The sequence below is a fragment of the Meriones unguiculatus genome, chromosome X, assembly GCF_030254825.1.
Source record: "Meriones unguiculatus strain TT.TT164.6M chromosome X, Bangor_MerUng_6.1, whole genome shotgun sequence".
In the NCBI taxonomy this organism is placed as follows: Eukaryota; Metazoa; Chordata; class Mammalia; order Rodentia; family Muridae; genus Meriones; species Meriones unguiculatus.
In genome coordinates, this window is record NC_083369.1 from 9,333,532 (window position 1) to 9,360,194 (window position 26,663).

Consider the following 26,663-nt stretch of genomic DNA (forward strand, 5'->3'; position numbering starts at 1 on the left):
GCTTGGTTATCATGTGCAGAGCTCTGAGTTTGATCCCTAGCACTACATAAAATGGGTGTGGAAGTGCCAGTCAGTGGGAGATGTGGTGACAAGAGAATCAAGAAAGGGATCAGAAGTGTAAGGCCATCCTCAGCTTCATAATAAATTCAAGGATAACTTGGGCTGTATGAGACCCTATCTTAATCAGAAAATAAGAGAAAACACACTATTTCCTGTCCTTCCCTTATTTCAATTTAAGGTACTTTTCTTTTGATTTAATAGTGCTAAGTGTAGAACACATTCAACTGCAATTGGGTGAGGGATATATACAGCTTGAATTCTGAACATGTCATATTTTCATGATAAAAAAGTTTGAAATGCCTTCCTATTATGTACCTACTCTTTTAATTTTGAGAAAGTTTAAATTAAGTTTTGAGAACTTAGTTAACAGAAACATATACATGGCTATTAAAAGGTTATTATCTATGTGGTCATGGGTCTCCACCAGAATGTAACTTAGTCTGATTACTAAACCTATAACTTATAGCATAGTATAACCCATCCCTATCAGACAATTCAAATATGTGCATTATAGTACTTGCTGTCCATTCTACTGTAATATATTCAAATTAGTAAAAGAAACAAAACAAAAACTCACAGGAGATTCAAATCAAAGCATTGAAATCATGTACTCTGAACCTGAAATCTTTTAGACACCTCTTGTATGTGTTCATATGAAATATAAATAGATTTTGATCTTTTGATGCTAATACAAGTCCCAATGATAATTTTACAGTATATTGTCTTAGGTAAAGAAGTTTTACCATCAACAGGTATGATGGTACAAACTTGTAGTTTTGGCTGCTTGTAGGCTGAGACAAAGAGATCACTTAAGTGCTACAGTATGAGATCAGCCTTGACGATATGTCAACACTCTTGAAGTATTTCCCTCATTTCTTGTCTTCTCAAAAGAAAAGCTTTGGCCAAGAGACACAGAACATTTAAGCAGGAGTTTATTCAACAAATCAAAGAAAAACGAAGCAAATATTACAGTGCAGTGAGAGAGCAGAGCAGAGCTTGGAGGAGGCTGGCCTGGAGTGAGGAATTTTGAGGGTGGAGACCCTTCGTTATTGTGCCTGTGTTAGAACTGAGAAAGTTCCATGGTCCCCGAGTTTCTAATATAGTGTAAAAATCCCAGCTGTGCTTTCAAGGATATTTAACTACAAGAGGCATTCTGATTGTCAGGTGATATGGTCACCAAGCTATAGCTACTGTTTCCTTCGTTCTCTCACGTCTAATTTCCTGCCTAACCAGCAGACATGACATAGTTTCCTTGATTACCTCCTATCTAACGACTTAACTACCCAGTCTCAACCTTACATGAAAAAAAAATCATTCTCAATGTCAGGAAGATAAATTTGAATTTTAATTTCCCACCTTGCTTAAGACTAGGCTATCGTGTGTGCTAGGCAACTGAGCTCTATTCAGCTTTGAGTGTTAAATGTAAAATGTGAAGACCATTCCATTCAACCACTATTTTAAGTATCTGTGTTTCTAGATTTCCTTGTTTTAGTTTTAGATTATTTAATGTAACCAAGCAACTGGAAGTTCAACCATGATCTAGCACTTTATGAATGCTAATAGCATGCATCACATTTTAGGGTAATTGATAAAAGTGGCGTAGTTACTATAATTTCTTTTACTAAAACCATACTTCCAGAATTAAGAAATGATTCCCAAATAAAGCATGAATTTGACACAAATATACATTAAGCTAAAAGTTAATAAATTAATCCTAACGTTTTTTAATGTGAAACTTTTATAAAAACATTTAAAAAAATCAGTAGCCCTCCTGTATACAAAAGACAAAAGGGCTGAGAAAGAAATTAGGGAAACAACACCTTTCACAATAGCCACAAAGGACATAAAGTACCTTGGAGTAACCCTAACCAAGCAAGTCAAAGACTTGTATGAAAAAAATTTAAGTCTCTGAAGAAAGAAGTAGAAGATATCAGAAGATGGAAAGATCTCCCATGCTCATGGCTTGGCAGGATTAACATAGTAAAAATGGCCATCTTACCAAAAGCAATCTACAGATTTAATGCAATTCCCATCAAATTACCAACACAATTCTTTACAGACCTGGAAAGAAAAATTCTCAACTTCATATGGAATAATAAGAAACCCAGAATTGCTAAAACAATCCTCTACAATAAAAGATCTTCTGGAGGTATCTCCATCCCTGATCTCAAGCTGTACTATAGAACAACAGTTATAAAAACTGCATGGTACTGGCATAGAAACAGAATGGTGGATCAATGGAACCAAACAGAAGACCCAGAAATAAACCCACACATTTATGGACACCTGATCTTTGACAAAGATGCCAAAACCACACAATAGAAAAAAGATAGCATCTTCAACAAATGGTGCTGGTCTAACTGGATGTCTACTTGTAGAAAAATGCAAATAGATCCATACTTATCACCCTGCACAAAACTAAAGTCCAAGTGGATCAAAGACCTCAACATAAAATCAGAAACATTAAATCTGTTAGAAGAAAAAGTGGGGAAGACCCTAGAAGTCATTAGTACAGGAGACAACTTCCTGAACAGAACACTAACAGCACAGGCTCTAAGAGCAACAATCAATAAATGGGACCTCATGAAATTGAAAAGCTTCTGAAAAGCAAGGGACACTGTCATCAACACAAAATGACTGCCTACAGATTGCAAAATAATCTTCACCAACCCTTTATCTGACAGAGGGCTAATATCCAGTATGTATAAAGAACTCAAGAAGCTGAAAAGCAGCAAACCAAGTAATCCAATTAAAAAATGGGGAACAGAGCTAAACAGAGAATTCTCTGTAGAGGAATATCGAATGGCAGAGAAACACTTAAAGAAATGCTCAACCTCATTAGCCATCAGGGAAATGCAAATCAAAACGACCCTGAGATTTCACCTTACACCCATCAGAATGGCCAAGATGAAAAACTTGAGTGACAACACATGCTGGAGAGGCTGTGGAGACAGGGGAACCCTCTTCTACTGCTGGTGGGAATGTAAACTTGTACAACCACTCTGGAAATCAATCTGGCACTTTCTTAGACAACTAGGAATAGCGCTTCCTCAAGATCCAGCCATGCCACTCCTATGCATATATCCAAAAAAAGCTCAAGTACACAATAAGGTCATTTGCTCAACCATGTTTGTAGCAGCTTTATTTGTAATAGCCAGAAGCTGGAAACAGCCCAGATGCCCCTCAAGTGAAGAATGGATGCAGAAATTGTGGTACATCTATACAATGGAATATTACTCAGCAATGAAAAATAAGGAAATCATGAAATTTGCAGGTAAATGGTGGGATCTGGAAAGGATCATCCTGAGTGAGCTGTCTCAGAAGCAGAAAGATACACATGGTATATACTCGCTCATGTAGACATGTAATATAGGATAAACCTACTAAAATCTGTCTATCTAAAGAAACTAATCAAGAGAGAGGACCCTGACTAAAATGCTCAATCCCCATAGCAAAAGGCAAAGAGGATGGACATCAGAAGAAGAAGAAAACAGGAAACAAGCTAGAAACCTACCATGGAAGGCCTCTGAAAAGCTCTGCCCTGCAGACTATCAAAGCAGATGCTGAGACTTATGGCCAACTGTTGGGCAGAGTGCATAGAATCTTATGTAAAAAGTGGGAAATAGTAAGATCTGGAGAGGACAAGAACTCCACAAGGAGAGAAACAGAACCAAAAAAATTTGAACACAGGTTCTTCCCAGAGACTCATACTCCAACCAAGTACCATGCATGGAGATAACCTAGAACCCCTGCACAGATGTAGCCCATGGCAGTTTAGTGTCCAAGTGGTTACACAGTAATGGGAAGAGGGAGTGCCTCTGACATAATCTGATTGGCCTGCTCTTTGATCACCTCCCCCTGAAGGGGGAGCAGCCTTACCAGGCCACAGAAGATGGCAATGCAGCCACTCCTGATGAGAGCTGATAGACTAAGATCAGAAGGAAGGAAAGGAGGACCTCCCCTATCAGTGGCCTTGGGGATGGGCATGTGTGAAAAAGGGGGAGGGAAGGTGGGACTGGGAGGCGAGGTGGGAGGGGCTTATGGGGGAATACACAGTGAATAAAGTGTTATTAAAAAGAAGAGAGAAACACTAAAAAAAAAAAGAAAACAATTTTATGACTGGCACTTATATGTAAACTTCACAATATTTAAAGATGTACCCAATTTAAAAGAGAACGTATATCCAAAATACTGAGAATATAAAATACTGATTAAGAAAAATAGTAAATAAGAGTTATTTTTTGGTGAGAATGTAATGTGTTATAACTAATTTGGAAGACTGTCTGGTAGTTTCATAGAAAGCAATAATCGTCTTATCAGAGGATCCAGCACTTCATTCCTATTTACAGAGCTAAACTGAAAATGTATGTCCATCCACAGTTTTGCCATAATTATTAGTAGCATCTTGTTTGTAACCATCAAAATACTAAAACAACCAAGATGCCCTTTAGTGCATAGATAAACAAAATGCCATTCATTCATAGAATAGATGGGTAGCGAGTTAATTAATTTACATTCACACAGTGTATAAAGACTTTCACCATGGTAGCATTTGTTCTTTGTTTCTCAATAGCACCTATTTAGACAGGTGAAATGAGACCTCGGTATCATTTGATTTGCATTTACCACCTGATAGCTAAAAATAAGATATTATATGTGTTTATTTGTCATTTATACTTGGTTTGTGAACCATCTGTTCATCACTCATACATTTCTTTTGTTTTGTTTCTGTTTTTTGTTGGTTTATTTTTAGGAAACAGGACCTCATGTATCCATGTTGACTTTAAATTAAGCAATGACATGCACAGCTTATCTCCCCTGCCTCCATCTCACCAGCACTGGAACTGCAGTAATCAGCTTTGTGTGTGCTGGGCAAATATTCTTCTAACATTCCCAGCCCAGATTACCTGTTTGGTTTTTTTTTTGTACTTAATGTTAATATTTTATATTTTAAGATGTTAATTTCTTGTTTGAAGAATAAGTAGCAATGATTTTTCTCCCATTCTATAAACCATCTCTTCATTCTAGTAACTGACTGATTTGTCTTGCAGAAGCTTTTTAATTTAAGGTAATACTGTATATCTTATCTTGCTGTCTTTTTTTACCTATTATAATTCTATTGAGAAAATTATTGTATAGGCCTTGATATAAGGTTTGAAATTATTAATTTCTACAGTCTTTAGGTCCTTATTAGGCTCAGTTTTTCTGTTTTTTTCTTTTTCTTGCATGTGCTTTTATATCATATCTAGAAGCCATTTTACCAAATACTAAATATTACCAAATATTTCTGATTTTTATGTTTATTTCTGGAAGTTTAGGGGAATAGGACCAGTGTCCCCTCAGCTTTATTGATTATCAGGCTGTATAATAATGAAAGGAGCAAGTGCAAGAGGGAGAAATCATGTGACTAAACAAGAAGCTAGAGAGCGAAGTGGCAATTTTATTGCAAACAAAATAGGTCTAAGATCAGGCAATTTAATGAGAGGAACTATATTAACACTGTCAATTTGAAACTATGAGTGTTTTAAATACATTGTAAAAGTAATTACCGCTGTTTTGTCTTGCACCTGGGACTTTTAGACAAGTAATGAAATGGCAAGATAATTTCCTGGCACATACATATTTTATTAAGTTGAACTGCTTGTTGTATACCACAACTGATATTTCATGATTACTGCAGAGGTTTTTCCATTCACAAATAAGAACATAGCTCATCCATATGTATGATAAAGGTTTGAAAATTTAAATACATTTTACAAGATGAAGTTCTCATTTTTTAGTTCTTTATTGTGTTTTCCTTGAAGCTGAAAATGTTTACGGCACAAAATACAAGACCATTCTTTGTAATACACCTGTCTCTAATATGCAAGTGCCCAATAGGAAGGCCCTCGGGGTTCCAAGATGTGCATACTATGCTCTTGGACTTCCAGAACTGTGAACTAAATAAATATTTTTTTTTCTTTACATAACAAAAATAAAGCAACAGATAAGGGACAACAAAAAAATTTATAAAATGGATTGGTAGTAAAAGAATTTAAGGCAAACATATATCAAGATTCAAATTTATTATAGAAAATCTTTGGTCAAAAGTAGATTTTAGTGGAAGGAAATAAATGTAAGATTATAAATACTATTGTACTCTCTCATTCACTCTTTCTCCATACATATGTATATGTGTATGTATATATGTATCTGAGCCTCTGTGTATATGTGTGTGTGTACCTCTTACATTCTAGCACAGATTTTCTAATTTGACTTATTTTAACCAATCTCATCCTAACTTTATCTATCCATAAATGGGAAATGGAGAAATAAAGCCATTGTCAACCATACGAAGTTAACAAGAAATATGGTAGAAATGGGTAGCTAACAAGTATGAACTTACAACAAATTCCCCTTCAGCTCCAAAACTTGTCTGTAAAGTATATATTTTTCACATTTGAATTAGTCAACAGATGCATTTCCTCATACAACAGAAGCATGAAATACCAGTTATGGCACAGAATTGCAACCCAAAAAATCTTTAAAAGGTTGATGAAGCTATGGCTGCATCCTGGTAATACTATCAAGAAAGGAAATCAGACCCTTTCCATAGTCAAAATCATCCAGGGTCAGCTGTGCTTTTTAGAGACGGTGACTGAAATATAAATAAGGAAACATTTTGTCCACACCCACTATTTTGAATATATTCAGATGTTTGCTTTCTAAAATAGGAAAACAGTATTCAAGGTATGATGCCCTTTATGAAAAGGCTGAGAAAATTCCAAGCATTTGTAGCTAATCCTGCTCTAGCTAAAAGTGATTATTCCCCTGAGGGATCTGGGATTCTTGCTGAAATTAAGTTTACCTCTAAATACCTTGTACCTTTTTCTTGTTGACATGTAGAGGAAATAGGTGTCAGGATGCTAACATGTATAAAGCCCACATGATTATGAGCCTGATTTATTTTGTATAGGATTTCTTATTTAATCCTACTAGTGGTGCTGGGAGAAAGATAGTCTTAATCCCTACATTATAGGATAAAGAAAGAAAGCCTCAAAAATCAAATTACTTGCATCCCATGTAAGAAGCCAAGGAGCTAAGATTTAAATTTAGAATGTTCTAGATTCCCACTAATTATCACTGAAGAGAAAAATTACAGCTTGCTCCTTATTACAAATTCTAAGTCTCTAATATGTATGTATGTACCATAAAAATCTATGCTACTTTTGTCATTTAATATTTTTTGTGGAGAGGTTTTGTATATATATTGAAGTGATGAGGCTAAGTATGTTATATCTGGGGGAACTTTATTGTTGTCATTCTACATTTCTCTTATAAGTATATGGAAGATCAGTAATTCCTCTCTTTAATGTTTAAAAAAAGAAGCTAAGGTCCTGTGTAGCCCAGTTGGCATTTGAACCTACCATGTAGCCAAGGATGGCCATGAACTTCTGATCCTCCTGCCTCCACCACTCAAGCACTGGAATTATACCTGTCTAGCACTATGCCCTATTTATGAGGTGCTGAAGATTGTCAGGACTTTATGCATGCTAGGGAAACAGTATGTCAACTGAGCTACAGAAAAAGCCATACTTCCTTTATTTTTTTAATTTTTATTTATTGTTTATTATAAGTTATTCACTTTGTATCCTGGCTGTGGCTCCCCTCCCTTGTCTCCTCCCAAGCCCACGATCCTTCCCTATTCTCCCTCTATGCCTCTCCCCTAGTCCACTGATAGGTGAGGTCCTCCTCCCCTTCTATTTGACCCTAGACTATCAGATCTCATCAGGACTGGCTGCATTGTCTTCCTCTGTGTCCTGGCCAGGCTGTACCCACCAGGGGAAGGTGATCAGAAAGGCTGCCACTGAGTTCATGTCAGAGAAAGCTCCTGTTCCCCTTACTAAGGAACCCGCTTGGAGACTTAGTGGATTGAATACAACTGAGCAGGGGTTTTAGGTCCTCTCTATGCATGATCCTTGGTTGGGGTATCAGTCTCTGCAGGGCCCCCAGGGCCCAGTTTTTTAGCTCTGTTGGTCTACTTTTGGAGTTCCTGTCAGTTCTGGGTCTTTCTATCTCCCCCTTCTTTCATAAAATTCCATGCACTCTGCCCAAAGTTTGACTATACATCTCATCCTCTGTTTCAATACCTCAATCAGTAGAGTCTTACAGAGGCTCTCTGTGGTATGTTCCTTTTCCCTTTATTCTCCTGCTTCTGATGTCTATCACATTTGCCCTTCTTAATAAGGATTCAGGATATTCCCTAGGGTCTTTTGTGTTGTGTAGCTTCTTTAGGACTATAGATTTTAATATGTTTATCCTATATTATATATCTAATAACTACTTATGAGTGAGTATATACCATGTGTGTCTTTCTGCTTCTGGGGTATCTCACTTAAGATGATCTTTTTTAGTTCCCAACATTTGCCTACAAATTTTATGATTTCCTTGTTTTTAATTGCTGAGTAGTATTCCATTGTATGCAAAACTCATGTTCTTAGTATGGCAAACAAAAATTTAAAAAAACAAACAAAAAAACTGACAGCAAGTTCCTACCTGTTGTGTCTTTGGAAGACAATTGGGTCATTAATTTGGATTACGTTATTGGCAGTCCACAAGATATTGTAATTCAACTTACAATTTTTCTTTTTACTTTTATGTTGATATAAAACAAAGTACATATTCAATAGAAAACATTTAGGATTTAGAATTTTGTTCTGTTCATGTGGAAACTGTATACACAATACACGCATAATTCTGCACATTTGCATCAGGTCCACTGCTCTAGTCAGCCATAAGATTTTGAGGGTAAATGGCTGATACTTTACATTGCTGTGATAGTAGACAATGATGTTCAGCAGGTTTGTATATTAAATACATTTGAAGTATATAATATCTTATTTATAGTAGGTTTATTGGCATGAAATCAGTATAAGTTAAGCAAAGGCACTCTAGAAAGCAAGAGATGAGAGAGAGATTTAGGCTGTAAAACTAAAGCTGTTTCTCAAAAATGAATTACAGGTGTGAGTGAATGAAACATGATCTGCGTTTGTTAGAAAGCTCTAGTAAAAGAGACCCAAATGACTGAATATGCCACAGCAAAATTGCAATTTGTGCCAGAGTGAAAGCCCTTCTTGGCTCTTGGTGTGCTTGGCTTGGGAAGATAGGTCCTAGAAACTTGATGGCTATGAAAGCCACCCCATACCACTGACTTTGAGGTTCTTTTTTCACAAATTTAAAGAATAAAATTCATAGACCATAGAGAGAGTTTTAGGAAGAAGTATTTTATTATAGGGAGCTTAAGAGAGAAAAGAAAGAATCTCTGGGAATGGAACCCTATTGAGACTCACTGTCTTGGAGTTTCACTGGATGGAGGAATCAAGTAGGGAGTGTGCTGGTCATTGCATCTTCCAGTTTAGGTGTCTAGGTGGGTCACAGTTTCAGGAATGTTCTCAGTATTGTTTTCAAGAAAGGGGTACCACTTTAAAAAGAAAAAGATAAGACAATTTTTTTCCTGGCATCCTTGGCCTTTAGCCAGGACAGAATCAGAGGCATTTTGGCGTAAATACTACACACAGCTTTGTAATCTGACAAAGACATTTCCAGCTTGTAACTATGAAAGAAACTGATCATTTTCAGGGTCTTTTTTTTTTTCTTCAAACCGCATATATGATTTAGGTCTTCTGTTCCCATAAAATGAAGACAGAATTAACTCACAGAATTATAGACTCAGAGAAGTCCCAAAATCTCCAGTGATACCTCAAAGCAGTTAAGATATATATTCTAAAATGTATACACACAAACAAAGCATGACAAATGTTGGTGAGGCTAGGAGGAAATCATAATCTTTGTTTACTTTTGGTGCCGTTGTAAAATGGTAGAACTGCTATAGAATAACAACATTCAATTTTCTCCAGTCATGAAAAAATTGACTAGGGATATGGCTTTGTAGTAGAGCATATCATGCATAAAGTTCTGGGCTCAATTCCAAATACTAAAAGACGAAAGTTAAAAATTAAACCACTGTATGACCCAGAAGTTTTACTTGTGGGGATAGGTCAAAAAATAATTGAAAGCTTTTGAAAAGGTATTTCAAAGATATTTGTATATCTATGTTCATAGATGTGTTATCCTCAATAGTCAAATTATAGACACAACCACAGCATCCATCAATGGTTGAATAGATAAACAAAAAGTAGATAACCACGCACTGGAGAATTTCCTACAAAAGAAGGAAATTCTGACACACTCTACAACATGGATTAGGACTGAAGTGCATTATGCTAAGGGAAATAAGCTAGCTATGACTTTAGCCATTCTCCTGAATCAGTGGTAGTAATTAAGAATCTCTTCCCAAGAATACAAAGAGGAAATAATAAAAAAATCAAAACATACTGCTGGGAATTTCCCATCACACATTGCAAATCTAATTTAACTTGTATACAATTTATTTACTGTATATTTACATGTATAAGATATGTAATTTAACTATCATATGATCCAGTTTTGAATATACAATCAAAATATTTGAAAGTTGGTCCTAAAAAGATGGCTCAACAGCCAAGAGTGCTTGCTGGTCTTTTAGAGGACCCAAGTTTAGTTCTTAGCACCCTTGATTTACATCTGTAACTCCAGCTCTATGGGGTACAACTCCTCTAGATTCTGTGGGTACCTACACATAACAAAAATAACAGCAGCAATAGCAACAACAAAAACATATTTTAAGAGATTTAAAAGCAAAGTCTCCAAGGGATATATCTGCCCTTCTATATTCACTGCAGCATTTTTTTAAGTAGCCAAAATTTGGTAATAACTTAAATTCTATCAAGGAATGAATAAATTAAAAATGTGGTAGTTCTACTTATATGCACGTAATATTTCATTATATTATATGTAGGTGTATGTTTGTAGAATAGAATATTATTTACCCCATATAAAAAGTTAACATTGCCGTTTATAACTGTATGAATAGTGACAAAAATTATCATACTAAGTGAAAAGACCAGAGTGACACAATTTTACTCACATGAATGTTTTGTTTTTTTTTTTTTAGAGTCAGATGTGCCAGTTATAATGGCTCATACCTATAATCTCAGGACTCAGGAAACTGAGGAAGGAGGATTGGGAGTTTCAGGCTACCCTGAGTTATAGTGTGTGTTTCTGCAAATGTTGATAAAGGAAATTAGAAAAGTTTAAAATTATAGTATCATGTGATCTAGTTGGGAATATATATGAAATTACCACTAGTGTTGTATTTTGGTGTTACACTTATAAGTTTTCAGAAAGGAATATATATGTATATTTATATATACTAATAAACATATAATTGCACACACACACACACATATATATGTATACATTATATGTATATATGGTAGGAAGCAAAGGGAGAATCTTAGACATAGCCTGTATCTATCTTAGTGCTTGCTGTGCAGTTCAGGCTAGAATCCAGTGATTCTCCTGCCTCAGCTTCTGTAATGATGGAGTTATTTCATAAGCGATTGAGCCTAGCTCTATATATGCATTTTAGTCCCAGAATGTTACTATAATCTACTGTTAGTGATTTGGTGTTGTTTTTCAGGTGAAAAAAGGAGAAACAGTAATTGATTTTATACTCTTCTGTTTTTATTAGATTGTATTTCATACTAGGGGCTTGCTGAAGGATAGCTCACTGACAGTGCTTTTATTTTTATTTATATAGAAAGCCCTGGGCTTTTGGAATGCTACTCTTTACAGAAAATCAAGAAAATTATTACCAGTGTCCTTTACCTAAGCCAGAACTTGGGACTTCAGTATGTCTGATGAAACAAAGTTGACCTGAGAGCCCAATAGAAAGAAAAAATTGACTTCAATTTCAGACTTCCTTAGGGGAGAATTCACTTTATCCTTTAAATATCCACTCACTCTATTCCTTCTTTAAATAGGCCTTTGCAATTTTAATACTAATTGATTTTTATTACCTTATTTATTTTCTTAGTTAAAATATGCTCTTAGGAGCTTTAAAAATAACTATGCTTCTTTCCTAAGCTTCTACTTAATAAGCATTGTCATAATAGGTCGCCTTTAGCATTGCTAATGCTGAGACCCCAGCACATTTCTAGCAAATCAAATCAGGTTTTATTTAGTTCAATTTAAAGACTGAATCAGCTTTGGATGTCCTCTAAATGAATTACAAATTAATTGGCTGAGTGTGTTCAGTGTTCTGTTCATTACTCCTTTCATTCCGACAGTCATGTAAGTTAACTTGCACTGTAGAATTTGGTGCAGCGGAAATTCATGGGAATATTCACGATGGCAGTTTTGATGAATTATTTGAGTCTTCCTAGAATTTTCTACAATTGATTTTATTCTTGATTTTTAGAATTTTAACTCCCCAACTGTTGTGCAACCAATGTAGAATGAACACCTGATGTGATTTTTTTTTTATGTTGCAAAAAAAAAAAGTTATACCTTTTGATCAGAAAAAATCTTAAAGGACATGTTTACATTCACTCATTGAAAACATATGATTTAAAAATAGTACTTAAAATTAATTTTACTTGGTTGCTTAAGTAAGAAGAAACAGATTGAACTAATTCATTTTTAAGGTTGATTTTTTTTTTTTTGCAACTTATTCACTATCCCTCTCACTCAATGCCTCCCGGTCCCACCCTCCTTTTCTCTTCTCTAGTATCCCCTTGCCTGGTCCACTGAGTGGGGAAGTTCTCTTTCTCTGCCATCTCACTAAAGCTTATCAAGTCTGTCTGGATCACTTTCCTCTGTTGCCTGGAAAGGACACATTGCCAGAGACAAGTGATCAAAGAGGAGGCAACTGAGTTCATGACAGAGGCAGCCCCTGCTCCCCTTACTCAGGCACACATGAAGACTGAGCTGCCACAATTTTAAGTTTTATTTTTAATTATGTGTATGTGTTTGTGCCTGAATGTATGTTTGTGCACCACATTTTTGCAGTTGCCTGTGGACACCACAATAGGGGTCAGATCTGTTAGAACTATAGTTATGGGTAGTTGTGAGCCATCCAACATCAGTGCTGGGAATCAAATTTGGATCCTTGAATCTTCACCAACCCTACATCTGACAGAGGGCTGATATCCAGAATATATAAAGAACTAAAGAAGTTAAAAAGTAATAAATCAAATACTCCAATTAAAAAATGGGGTACGCCAGAAAAAAGCCACACACCTATGAATACTCGATTTTTGACAAAGAAGCCAAAACCATTCAATGGAAAAAAGACAGCATCTTCAACAAATGGTGCTGGTCTAACTGGATGTCTACATGCAGAAAAATGAAAATAGATCCATATTTATCACCCTGCACAAAACTAAAGTCCAAGTGGATCAAAGACCTCAACATAAAACCAGATACTCTAAATCTGTTAGAAGAAAAAGTGGGGAAGAGCCTAGAACTCATTGACACAGGAGACAACTTCCTGAACAGAACACCAACAGCACAGGCTCTAAGAGCAACAATCAATAAATGGGACCTCATGAAACTGAAAAGCTTCTGTAAAGCAAAGGACACCGTCATCAAAACAAAACCACTGCCTACAGATTGGGAAAGAATCTTCACCAACCCTTTATCTGACAGAGGGCTAATATCCAGTATATACAAAGAACTAAAGAAGCTGAAAAGCAACAAACCAAGTAATCCAATTAAAAAATGGGGAACAGAGCTAAACAGAGAATTCTCGATAGAGGAATATAGAACGGCAGAGAATCACTTAAATAAATGCTCAACATCATTAGCCATTAGTGAAATGCAAATCAAAACAACCCTGAGATTTCACCGTACACCCATCAGAATGGCCAAGATGAAAAACTCAATTGACAACACATGCTGGAGAGGTTGTGGAGAAAGAGGAACCTTCCTCCACTGCTGGTGGGAATATAAACTGGTACAACCACTTTTGAAGTCTATCTGACGCTTTCTCAGACAATTAGGAATAGTACTTCCTCAAGACCCAGCTATACCACTGCTAAGTATATACCCAAAATTTGCTCAAGTACACAACAAGGACATTTTTTCAACCATGTTTATAGCAGCTCTATTTGTAATAGTCAGAACCTTGAAACAACCCAATTGTCCATCAACGGAGTAATGGATACAGAAATTGTGGTATTTTTACACAATGGAATACTACTACTCAGGAATCAAAAAGGAGGAAATCATGAAATTTGCAGGCAAATGGTGAGATCTGGAAAAGATCATTCTGAGTGAAGTATCCCAGAAGGAGAAAGACAAACACGGTATATACTCACTTATATAGACCTATAAGATATGATAAACATAATGAAATCTACACCTAAAAAAGATAATCAAGAAAGCAGACACAGGTTAAGATGATCAATCCTCATTTAGAAAGACAAATGGGATGTGCATTGAACATATGACAGGAGTCTACCGCAAAAGGCATCCGAAAGACTCTACCTAGCAGTGTTTCAAAGCAGATACTATGACTCATAACCAAACCTTCAACAGAGTACAGGGAATCATATGAAAGAAGGGGAGTTAGTATGATGTGGAAAGGACAGGAGCTCCACAAGGACCAAATATATCTGGGCACAGGGGTCTTATTCTGAGACTGACACTCAACCAAGGATCATGTATGGATATAACCTAGAACCTCTGCTCAGATGTAGCCCATGGTAGCTCAGTAACCAATTGGTTTCCCATAGTAAGGGGAAAAAGGACTATTTCTAACCAGATCTCAATGGCTGGCTCTTTGACCTCCCCACCCCCCAAGGGAGGAGCAGTTCTGTTAGGCCACAGAGGAGGACTTTGCAGCCACTCCTGAAGAGACCTGATAAAAGAGGGTCAGATGAAAGGGGAGGAGGTCCTCCCCTATCAGTGGACTTGGAAAGGGGCAGGGAGGAGATGAGGGAGGGAGGGTGGGATTGGGAGGGAATGAGGGAGCTGGATACAGCTGGGATACAGAGTTAGCAAAATGTAAATAATAAGAAAAATAAAAATAAATAAAAATTTAAAAAATGGGGTATGGAGCTAAATAGAGAATTCTCTGTAAAGGAATACATAATGGGAGAGAAACACTTAAAGAGATGCTCAACATCTTTAGCCATCAAAGAGATGCAAATCAAAACGACCCTGAGATTTCACCTTACACCATCAGAATGGCTAACATCAAAAATTCAAATGACAATCCATGCTGGAGAGGTTGTAGAGAAAGGTCCATTCTCCTCCACTGCTGGTGGAGATGTAATCTTGTACAACCACTTTGGAAATCAATCTGGCATTTTCTCAGACAACTAGGAATAGCGCTTCCTCAAAATCCAGCTATGCCACTCCTAAGCATATATCCAAAATATGCTCAAGTACACAACAAGTACATTTGCTCAACCATGTTTGTAGCAGCTTTACTCATAATAGCCAGAACCTGGAAACAATCCAGTTGTCCATCAATGGAGGAATGGATACAGAAATTGTGGTGCATTTACAGAATGGAGTATTGCTCAGCAATTAAAAACAAGCAAATCATGAAAGTTGCAGGCACATGGTGGGATCTAGAAAAGATCATTCTGAGTGAGGTATCCCAGAAGAAGAAAAACACACATGGTATATACTCACTTATATAAACTTATAAGATAGGATAAACATACTGAAATATATACACCTAAAGAAGATAAACAAGAAAGAGGACCCGGGGTAAGATGATCAATCCTCACTTAGAAAGACAAATGGGATGGACATTGTATGTAGGAGAAAACAAGTAACAGGACAGGAGCCTACCACAGAGGGCCCCTGAAAGACTTTACCTAGAAGTGTATCAAAACAGATACTAAGACTCATAACCAAACCTTCAGCAGGGTGCAGGGAATGATATGGAAGAAGGGGGAGTTAGTATGAATTGGAGAGGACAGGAGCTCCACAAGGACCAAATATATCTGGGCACAAGGGTCTTATATGAGACTGTTTCTATATAACCTAGAACCTCTGCTTGGATGTAGTGTATGGTATCTCAGTAACCAATTGGTTTTTCCTTATTAAGGGGAACAGGGACTATTTCTGACAGGAACTCAATGGCAGGCACTTTGACCTCCCCACCTCCCCAAGGGAGGAGCAGTCCTGCTAGGCCGCAGAAGAGGACTTTGCAGCCAGTCGTGAAGAGACCTGATAAAACAGGGTCAGATGAAAGGGAGGAGGTCCTCCCCTATCAGTGGACTTGGAAAGGGGCAGGGAGGAGATGAGGGAGGGAGGGTGGGATTGGGAAGGAATGAGGGAGCTGGATACAGCTGGGATACAGAGTTAGCAAAATGTAACTAATAATAAAAATAAAATTTAGATCCTTGAAAGAACAGTGTATCCTTTTACCTGCTGAGCCATCTTTCCATCCCCTTGTTATTGAATTTATTAATACACACACATACCCATATATAAACACATACGCACACACACACATGGGGAGGAGAGAAACAGAGTCAGAGGTGGAGACAAAGATGGTGACAGAGAGAGCAAAGTCTCATTCCACTTGAAAATTTCATTTCCCTTGATTGGCTGGCTGGTAAACATCAGAAATCCAATAATCTCCACTCCCCAGTGCTGGGATTACAAACACAGCTAGCACTCACTACTTTTATGGGGAAGCTGGTGATTTGAACTGAGGTCCTCATGCATACAAAGCAAGTGGTTTTCCTACCACTTCCTCAGCCCTTGTTGTATATGTTTTACTTCCCACTGACTTAGGTGGCCCTCATGTTAAATTTCAGTTAGAAATGAAAATTTAAAAGGCATAGTTGAGGGGTTCTAGGCCATCTCAATGAATAGTCCTTGGTTGGAGTATGAGTCTCTGGGAAGTTCCCTGTTTTCAAATTTTCTGGTTCTGTTGCTCTCCTTGTGGGGTCCTGTCCTCTCCAGCTCTTATTGAACTCCTGCACAAGTGTGGCACATGACAGTTCAGTGTCCAAGTGGGTTCCATAGTAATGGGAAGAGTGACTGCCTCTGACATAATCTGATTGGCCTGCTCTTTGATCACCTCCCCCTGAGCAGGGAGCAGCCTTACCAGGCCACAGAAGGTGACAATGCATCCACTCCTGATGAGATCTGATAGACTAAGATCAGAGGGAAGGAGAGGAGGACCTCCCCTATCAGTGGACTTGGGGAGGGGCATGCGTGAAGAAGGGGGAGCGAGTGTGGGATCGAGAGGGGAGGAGGGAGGGGCTTATGAGGGGATACAAAGTGAATAAAGTGTAATTAACTAAAAAAAAAGAAAAAAGCATAGTTGAGTAGCAAGTATTTGAAGTGTTGTCTTATTGTAGAACTAAATAAACTTCATCTTAGGCAAAAGGCAGCAGAAGAGCCTCTGTTGCATGGCTTTTCCTGTGGAGACTTGAACAAATGTCTATTCATTCCAGATAAATCAACAAAGACAGACCAAAGGAAAGATTCCATTCAAATCCAGCCTGTGGAACCAGTGGGTTTATTGGGTTTACTTACTGGAGCAAGGATGACTCATATAAAAGGCCCATCCCAGGATATATAGGACCAACCTCACTGAGCTGCCTCATAGAACAGTGCATTCAATTAACCTGAGATACACGTTAGCACTTCTGAAGGCCACCTGCAGTGAGGAGGAAGGAGGGGGTACTTGTTATATTCCCAGCTGAAGGTCCTTTACCCTTCAGTCTGCCCTACTAAAGAGGATTGGCAGCTTCATTTCTATTACCAGAGCTCTGACTATTAGTATATTGTTTTATTTCCTTGCCTGATGTGGGGTTCAGGATTAAATCTGCTCTGTGTTGGTAAAAAAAAAAAAAAAAAAAAAAAAAGTCATGTTGTACTTGGATGAACTAACTATACTGCAGCAACCTCATACCCCAGTACTTTAGTGAGTGAACTGTGTAATCCTTGGCCCCTATTCTTATTTTACTGATGTTTTTGTAATATATGAGAGGGAATGTATGCATTATAGGTAAAAGTTAAAATGTTAAGTGTTATTCCAGATTGTTAATTTAAATTATCTTCTGTTTATCTCTTTGCTAAAATGAGCATGTTTGCATAATGAAGAACATTAGATTGCTGTCACTTAAAAACAATTCTACTCCTTTCATCCTAGAACACTTTTTATGGAAATTTAAAACAACAAAAATGTACGTATTCATGAGGAAACAGGGAAAACTTGTAAAATTGCTTATCTGTAATTTTTGCTGGACACTCAGGTTAATAAACTCATAGTCTCAGTTTCTCTTTATTTTAGATATTTAAGAAACAGAAATTAGTAAAAGCAAATGTATTTATCTATAATTTGGCCAAAGTGGGGGGTGTCTAATTTCCTCCCTACTACTCCTGTAGGCATCTCATATTTTATAGAAAGCAAGGAGATAAAGGGTAAAACATACACAGTTGTAAATGTGAGACAGGCCAATTGATCCTGTTCTGGAAACAATGATACCTGGGTCCCAGGTTTTCTCTGAGGCAGGTTTTTGTTCTTGTTGTTTGTTTTAATTTACATTAAGACAGAAGAATATAGGATCTTAAAGACCCACCATTTTGAAAGAGAAAAGAAACATTGTAGAGTGTAGGAATCCCACCCTTTCTGGGACTGATATGTGTTCTTTGTTGCAAATCTATTGCTTTCGGAGGTCTAGAAAAGCCACCCTGTTTATTTCGTTTTGTAGGCAGTCATTTTGAGCTCCTGACTCCTGTACTCCTTTTAAATATGCTAATTTTACAGGTGAGAAGAATTATGGCTTGTTAGCTGAAGGAAGAAGCCCAGGATCACTGTCACAATGTTATATATTGAACTTCTCACCCTGTTTACCTTCTCAATAACATCACTTCCTTTGATTGTACTAAATTTTAAATGTATTTTCTAGCTACAGGACCGCACTCAGTTCAGTGACCAAGACTTGGCTACCCTTAAGAAGTACTGGGATAATGGTATGACCAGCCTAGGCTCTGTATGTAGAGAGAAGATTGAAGCTGTTGCAACTGAATTAAATGTCGACTGTGAAATAGTTCGGGTAAGACGTGTTCAGTATTTTCTTTTTTTTTTTTTGCTTCTCTTCATGCTTGGTGAGCCAGCAGCACATAGCTCTAGGGTTCGTGGGTCCTACTAGACGTCTCACAGGTCCAGAGGCTTGTACTTCTTGCCCTTTAGAATTCCCTGAAGTTTTCTATTTTAGTCTGCTTAATGACAGTGAGGACACCTCAGGTGATGGATTATGAACCTCCTGTCACCTTGGCGACTTGAAGCTGAGACAGCTCCACCTTCAGATTGTCCAGTTGTTTCAGTAGCTCCTCTTTTTGCTGCGCAAGTCCCAAGCCATAATCTCTACCATGGCTGCACTGCTCACCCATGTTCAGTAATTTTCATGCTTTAGTTGTTGAGCAACATACCCAAAAGTTTGAGAAGTAGCAACATGAGGTACTGTAAACAATGTCATTAATGAAGTGAAAAGACCTGCATAATGGAAGACATTGTTTTCAAATTATGATAAGGAAATTATGTCCAGAGGGTGTAAATAGCTCAACTGAATGACAAAAAGGTAGATAAAACATTTTTAAATAGCAAAGGTTATATATAAACATTTCTCCAAAATATAAACTGCCCAAGAAACCAGTAAAAACATTTCACATTATATATACATAATTATAGAAAGGGAGATCCAAACCTAGTGAAATAGTAACAACCAACATGATGGGTATAATTAGAAGTATAGATAATTACAAATAGGTCAGGACATGGAGAAACTGAAACCCTATGTGCTGCTGATGGGAATGTTAAATGTTTACATTTCTACTTCAGAAGACAGTCCTCAAAAGTTTAAAATAGTTTATCTTATAAGTCAGCAACACGGACTTTCCAAGATGGCAGCTAACAGTGTGCACCTTTACTTGAAGGGCAGAAGATCTGAAACACCAAAACTGGTGAGTTGATAGGCAGCTGAAGTCACTGCATCGCGATGTTGAGGCTTCTGAGAAGGGACAACTTGTGAGCTGGGACAGATTGGAATCAGCCCTCCCCGCACCCCACCACCGTGGATGTTGGGGAGCAGGGGTGGTCTGAGAGTGGCAAACTATCAACCCCATGAAATTTTGGATGCAACTTTGCAAGGCAGCATCAGCAAGAAGTACATAACCTGAAGTACAGGGCACCTTCTTACTCTAAAGGGTCTCCTGTTTGAGGAGACCCAAATCTGAGAGTAGAAAACTGGCCTCTCTGAGATTACCACAAATTCCTGCAAGTGAGTACCTGGGCCCTCTGAGTTTTGCAGGCCCTCTGCCCTCCCTACACACTACCGTGAGCTAGTTCTCAGGCACTCTGACTTCGCACACATACCTACCAGTGAGTTCACAGGCTCTCTGCCCTTCACACACATGCCTGTTACTGAGTTTGCAGATGCTCAGGACTTTCCACCCACTCCTGCTAGTAACTGTGTGCAGGCCATAGAGGAAAACAATGCAACCAGTCCTGATGAGACCTTATAGGCTAGGGTCAGATGGAAGGGGAGGAGGACCTTCCCCATCAGTGGACTAGGTAGACAGAGCTTAGAGAGAGAAGAGGGAGGGAGGGTAGAATTGAGAGGAGATGAGGGAGGGGCTATAACCAAGATACAAATTGAATAAATTGTAATAAATGATAATAGTAAGAAAAATCTCAAAAACAAAAAACACATAAGTCAGCAACTCTACTTTTGACTTTATACTTAAATAAAGCATGGATATCCCCCCTCAAAAACAAACAAACAAACAAACAAACAAAAACCTCAGTCACAGAAATGTCTGACAACATTATCCATAGTAGCCCCAAGTGCAAGCAATGTAAATGTTCTCCAAATGAATAGATAAGTAAAATATGCTATGCTCATATAATAAAATGTTATAGTTCCATATAAAGAAAAGTGATACTGATACATGCTTCTTGCTTCAATAAGGGTCTAATGACAAATGTCACATAGTGCATGGTTAAATTTATGTGAAATATACAGAATAGATACTCTGTAGAGTTACTATATAAGTTGGGCTTGACAAGGGCTAGGAGTAGAGAGATAAAGGTAATAACTGTTAATGGGTATAGGGTTTCTTTTTGGTGTGATTTAATAGTTATTTAACTTGTGATTGATGTTCATCCCTATTAATATCTTTAAAAAATCTTAATTTAACGTGATCTATTAGTCAATTGTATGCTATAACAAGCATTCTTTTTTATACTGTTTTAAAAGTGTTACTAAAGCCAGGTGTGGTGGGGCCTTCCTGTAATCCCACCACTCCAGGAGGCAGAAGCAGGCAGGTCTTTGTGAGTTCAAGTCCAGCCTAGTCTACAAAGCGAGTGCAGGAAAAACGTGTTACTAATACTATTTTTTAAAAGAACAAAATTATCTGAAATATATTTCATTTATTATTATAACTTATAATAAATGACAAACCAATTATGGGGACAGTAGTTTATATTCTATTTGAAATATATTTATATGAGGTTTAGATAATTGTGGTATTGTAAATATTTCATAAAATTTCTTTAAGACATACCTCTTTTTTTAAAAAAAATTTTGCTGGGTATCTATGTCTATTCACCTCAGAGGTACGAACAAAAAATAACACTTGGCTCTGTGAAAAGTTATTACATGGCTTCAGCCATACTTCAGGGTCATCTCAGACTATCCAGAGGGAAGTACTATTAAAGAACAAATGATAAAGCATAAATCTCTTCAGATGAAGTAACATGTTTTTTCAATCAAAGAGAAGACAAAAGGCAAAGTTTTCTTAAAAACATTTACTATCCTAGTCAGAGCTTTGCTTTTTCTTGTTTTTACCCAGATGTAAAAACAGTTTTAATATCGTGTGTGCTGAGTGTGCTGCTATGGGAGAGCGTATATTTATAACGAGAAAGAAATGCACCAGACATATCCTGTTCTAAAGGAATTTTGAGTAAAGCAAGAGAAATGATAACAACAACAAGAAAAGACTGGAGACATTATTAATGTGTAACTGTTGCATGGAGAACCTAAGTGAACACCACATATAGGGAATAGTCAAGCTTATGTTTTTGCCCTTTTCAATTTTATTTTTAATAATCAAAGATACTTTCTTGAGTTAAAGTGGATGCTCTGTCCTAAATTTGAGCCTTATTTACATGGTAGAAGAGGAGAACTAGCTAGTACCTGAAAATTGTCTTCTGATTATCACACGCACACTGTGCCATGGGTGTATCTGAGCATGAACACACACAAACACACACATACACACCATACATATATATATTGTATATACACAAATAATAAATAAGACAACTAAATATTTTTAAATATTTTAAATTTTAATTAAAATACAATTATCTCACTTCCCCCTCCTTTCCCTCCTTCCTGCCCATCTCAGTTACCCTGCCACGCTCTCTCCAATTCTTTAGTATCTTGTTACACACACATACATACATACACACACACAGAGAGGGGGGCCATTGTTGTTTCTATATATGACTTCAGAGCTGATTATTCTGCATTACACAGCCAATAGTCAGGGGGTGGTGCGGTTATCCCTAGGAGAGGCTAATTCACCTTCTCTCTAGAGTCAGTGGTTGCCTATAGTTCTCTGTCTAGGGGTGGAAGCCCACAAAATTTTTGCATCTCATGATAATATACCCATTGATGTTACCATTGTTACAGTCTTTTTAATGTAGCCATTTCATGGGTACATTGTTTCACCACACACTTTCTGCTATTCTGGCTCTTACAATCTTTTTGCCCTCCTTTCCATGATATTCCCCGAGACAGATATAGAAAAGTGCTGCAAATGTTTCTTCTGGGGCTGAGCTCCCTACAGTTTTTTGTTTGTTTGTTTGTTTGTTTGTTTGTTTGCTTTTTAATCTCTGATTGTGTCCAGTTGTGGTTTCCTGTGATGGTCTCCATTGGCTGTGAAGAGGAGCTTCTTTGATAGCTTCACTTATCTCTGAGTATAAGAATACATTTTAAAATATAGTAAAGAATTATGCTGCCTTACCAAAGTGGCAGAAATAAATTATTTTCTAAGGTCCATGACTTCACTAGCCCTGGGAAGCTTGATATGTTTCCAATACCAGGCATGATTTCTCTCCTGTTGAATGGGCCTTATGTCCAATTAGACAGCTGTTGCAATTGACATATGAAGGCCATTTATTGCACCTTTATGCATATCTTGCAATCATGGTAATTATTATGGTTCACAGCTGATAGAGGCAGGTAGGGACTGTCTAACTCTTTCCCTCCCTTGGAAGGGGAGTTTGTACATGATGTTCTGTAACAATGAAAACTACAAGAAAGAGGCTTTCAAGTCATATCCAGCTCAAATTATCTGAGTCCTGTGCCCTAAGTGTGTGATGTCTTCAGCAACAGGGTTCCACCTTCAAACCCTGAGAGGAAACGAAGTGCTATTCTCAATGACCTATATTGTTTTGGCAGTTACTTGGACTACTCTGACGAACTATTCAAAAGGAAGTTTTTTTGTGCATGGTACTAGGGATTTTGTTAGGCTATCGTTCTTGTGGGGAGGACTGTCAGCCCAATTGCCTTAACTTCCTTTAAGTTATTTATATATAACAGCTAAATAATTTTTAAAGTTACATTATACACATAGTAGGTTCTGTAGAATTTGTTTTTAAAAATGTTCCCTACTCTTCTCTTACATTTCCAATATCTGGAGCCATACATTTTTCACTCCATTAGATGATGCCTTTGATACTTACTTTCATCTATGAATTATGTCCTACATTTATTAGAATTAGTTGTGAATTACAGAAACACTCAAAATAACAGTGGCCTAGACAAACTTTTACAATTCTCTTCAGTTGATATGCTGTCCACAGCTATTATAAAAATGCTAGGGAAGCCCTAGAGATACTAATATATTCCATCTTTTTTCCTGCTTGTGTGGTGTAACACTTCAAGATCCATAATGGTGGCATATATAACCCCAAGTAGTAACCATTCTCAACAGAGTGGACCATTCTTCTGTGAAAGGTATAGAAGCACTGTCACTCTCCTGCTAGAATATTCAAACAAATTTGCAAAATATTGACATGTTATTATACAAGTAATTGACACCTCTGAATTATGTGGTGGAATACCGTTCTCCTTTAAGTGTTATATACTTTATTCCCGTGGCACTTACAATTTACTATTGTTTGCCTTTGGTTTTTGAAACATAGTCTCTCTATGTATCTCTGGCTATATGATATTCATCATGTAGCCTTGGCTGGCTTTGAATTTGTGGAAGCCTTAGCTTTCCAAATGATGGCACTATTAGTGTATGCTACTGCAGTATCTTCCTTAGGTTGTGTTTTTTGATGTTTATATGTTTGCTAAGTATTTGATACTAATTTTTCTTCACATTTGGCAGTAAAACAGTTTTGTCATCTTAGAGATGTTTTTCATTTTTTATTAATTAGTTCAATTTACACCTCACTTGTAGGATCCTCCCTCCTGCATCCCCCTTTCCTTATTCCTCAGAATAGGAGAACTGCCCTATCTAGACACCCAGGCTCATCTCTTTACATGAGGACTGACTTCATCTTCTTCCCCTGTGGCCTGGTAGGAAAGTGATCAAAAAGGAGATAACATTGTCCATGTCAGAGATATCCCCAACTCTCCTAACTAGTGGGCCCACATGAAGCCTAAGATGCCCATCAGCTATAAGTAGAGGACTGAGGTCTAGACCATGCATTGTCATTGGTTAGTGCCTTAGACCAATGTGGGACCTGGTTGATTGGCTCTGATGGCTCTCTTTTGGAGCTCTTGTCACCTCTAGGTTCATTTATCCTTCCCCCTTCTTTTCCAGTAGACTACTTACGCTTCGCCCAATGTTTGGCTGTGAGTCTCAGTATCTGTTTCACCGTTGCTGGGTGGAGCCTATAAAAGGACAACTCAGGTAGGCTCCTATTTGCAAGCATATCAGAGTATCATTAATAGTGTTAGGGGTTAGCTTTCCTCCATGGGGTCAGTCTCAATGTTGGGCCCAGGATTGGTTGGACATTCCCTCAATCTCTGCTCTATCTATTCTATCCTTGTCCCTGCAAGTCTTGTAGGTAGGGTAAGTTTTGGGTTGAGGTTTCTGTGCGTAGGTTGGTGATCTCCTCTGTCCACTAGGAGTCTTGTCTAGACAAAGCGTATCCTTGTCAGTCCACATGGCCCCTGCTCCTAGGAGTCTTAGGTAGAGTCTCCCTCATATCCTCTCAGAAACCTGTAGGTCTACAGCTTGTCCCAGACATTCCCCTATCCACCATTTCTCTTTCCTCTGCAGGCCTTCAGCCCTCCCTCCCTACTCTCCCCAAGTCTAATTTCCACCCTTATTTCTCTCTGTGTTTGCTCTTCTACCTTGTTCCCACTCTTCAACCACTAGAACCTCTGTCTGTTCTGCTTCCCCTTCTGAGTGAGATTTATGTGTCCTTCTTTGGGTCCTCCTTATTACTGGCTAAGATAAAAAGCTCAAGTGACAACACATTCTGTGGAGGATGTGGAGAAAGCGGAACCCTCCTCCTTTATTGTTGGTAGTGCAAACTCGTACACTTTGGAAATTAATCTGGCACTTTCTCAGAAAACTGAGAATAGCCCTCCTCAAGACCCAGATATACTACTACTGGGCATACACCAGAAAATTTCTCTACCATACAAGGACATTTGCTCAACCATGTTCATAGTGGCTTTATTTGTAATAGCCAGAAACTGGAAACAACCTAGATGTCACACAAGTGAAGAATGAATAAAGAAATTGTGGTACATTTACACAATGGAATACTACTCAGCCATTAAAAGCAAGGAAATCAGACTCATAGCCAAACTTTGGACAAAGAGCAAGGATTCTTACAAAAGAAGGGGATGCGGAGGGGATAGGAGCCACACAAAGAGACCAGAAAAGTCAAAAAAAAAAAAAAAAAAAAAAAGCAGGGACCATGGGGAACTGTAAGGACTGATGCATCACACAAAGACCCCAGCTCAGTCTCCATGTGGGTTCCCTAGTAAGAGGAGGTGTCAGTCTCTGACATGAACTCAGTTCTCTGCTCCTTGATTACTTGTCCCTGTTGAGGCGACCTAGCCAGCCCACAGAGAAGAGGATCCAGGCAGTACTGATGGGACCTGATAGGCTAGGATCAGAGTGTAGGGGTGGAGGACTTCCCCTATCAGTAGACTAGGGAGGAGGGATAGGGGAGGAAGAAGGAGGGAGGTTGGGGCATGGAGGATGTAAGGGATAGGCTACAACTGGGATACAAAAATTGTAAACAATAATAATAATAATAATAATACAAGGAAATCATAAAATTTTCAGGCAAATGGATGGAACTAGAAAAGATCATCCTGAGTGAGATAACCCAGACCCACATGGTATGTACTCACTTATAAATGGGTTTAGTCATATAGTACAGGATAGACATACTTAAAGATATTTTTCCTGAATTTTATGTCTCACTCACTCCCATCTGAATTACTTTCTTTATCAGGGCTACAACCATCTCTTTGTAATCCTTATTTTTTCTTTATTGTTATTAATATGTTATTATTAGTATTATTATTTATTTACTTTGTATACTGCTGTAGCCCCTCCCTCATCTTTTCCTGGTCTCACCCTCCCTTTCTTTTCCTACCCTGTGTCCCTCCCCTAGTATACTGTTGGGGAAGGTCTTCCTCCCCTATCTGACCTTA

The 26,663-nt window shown here is 37.8% G+C and overlaps 1 protein-coding gene across 2 annotated transcripts in view; it reads left to right on the forward strand.

The window, feature by feature from the left end:
* The window catches only part of Hdx (highly divergent homeobox), a 170,565-nt gene that overhangs the window by 94,432 nt on the left and 49,470 nt on the right, over positions 1 to 26,663 (forward strand). For both annotated transcript variants that reach the window (XM_060374777.1, XM_060374776.1), the window contains one exon: positions 18,870 to 19,016. In XM_060374777.1, the coding sequence (XP_060230760.1) occupies positions 18,870 to 19,016 (147 nt within the window). The remainder of the gene's footprint in view (positions 1 to 18,869; positions 19,017 to 26,663) is intronic.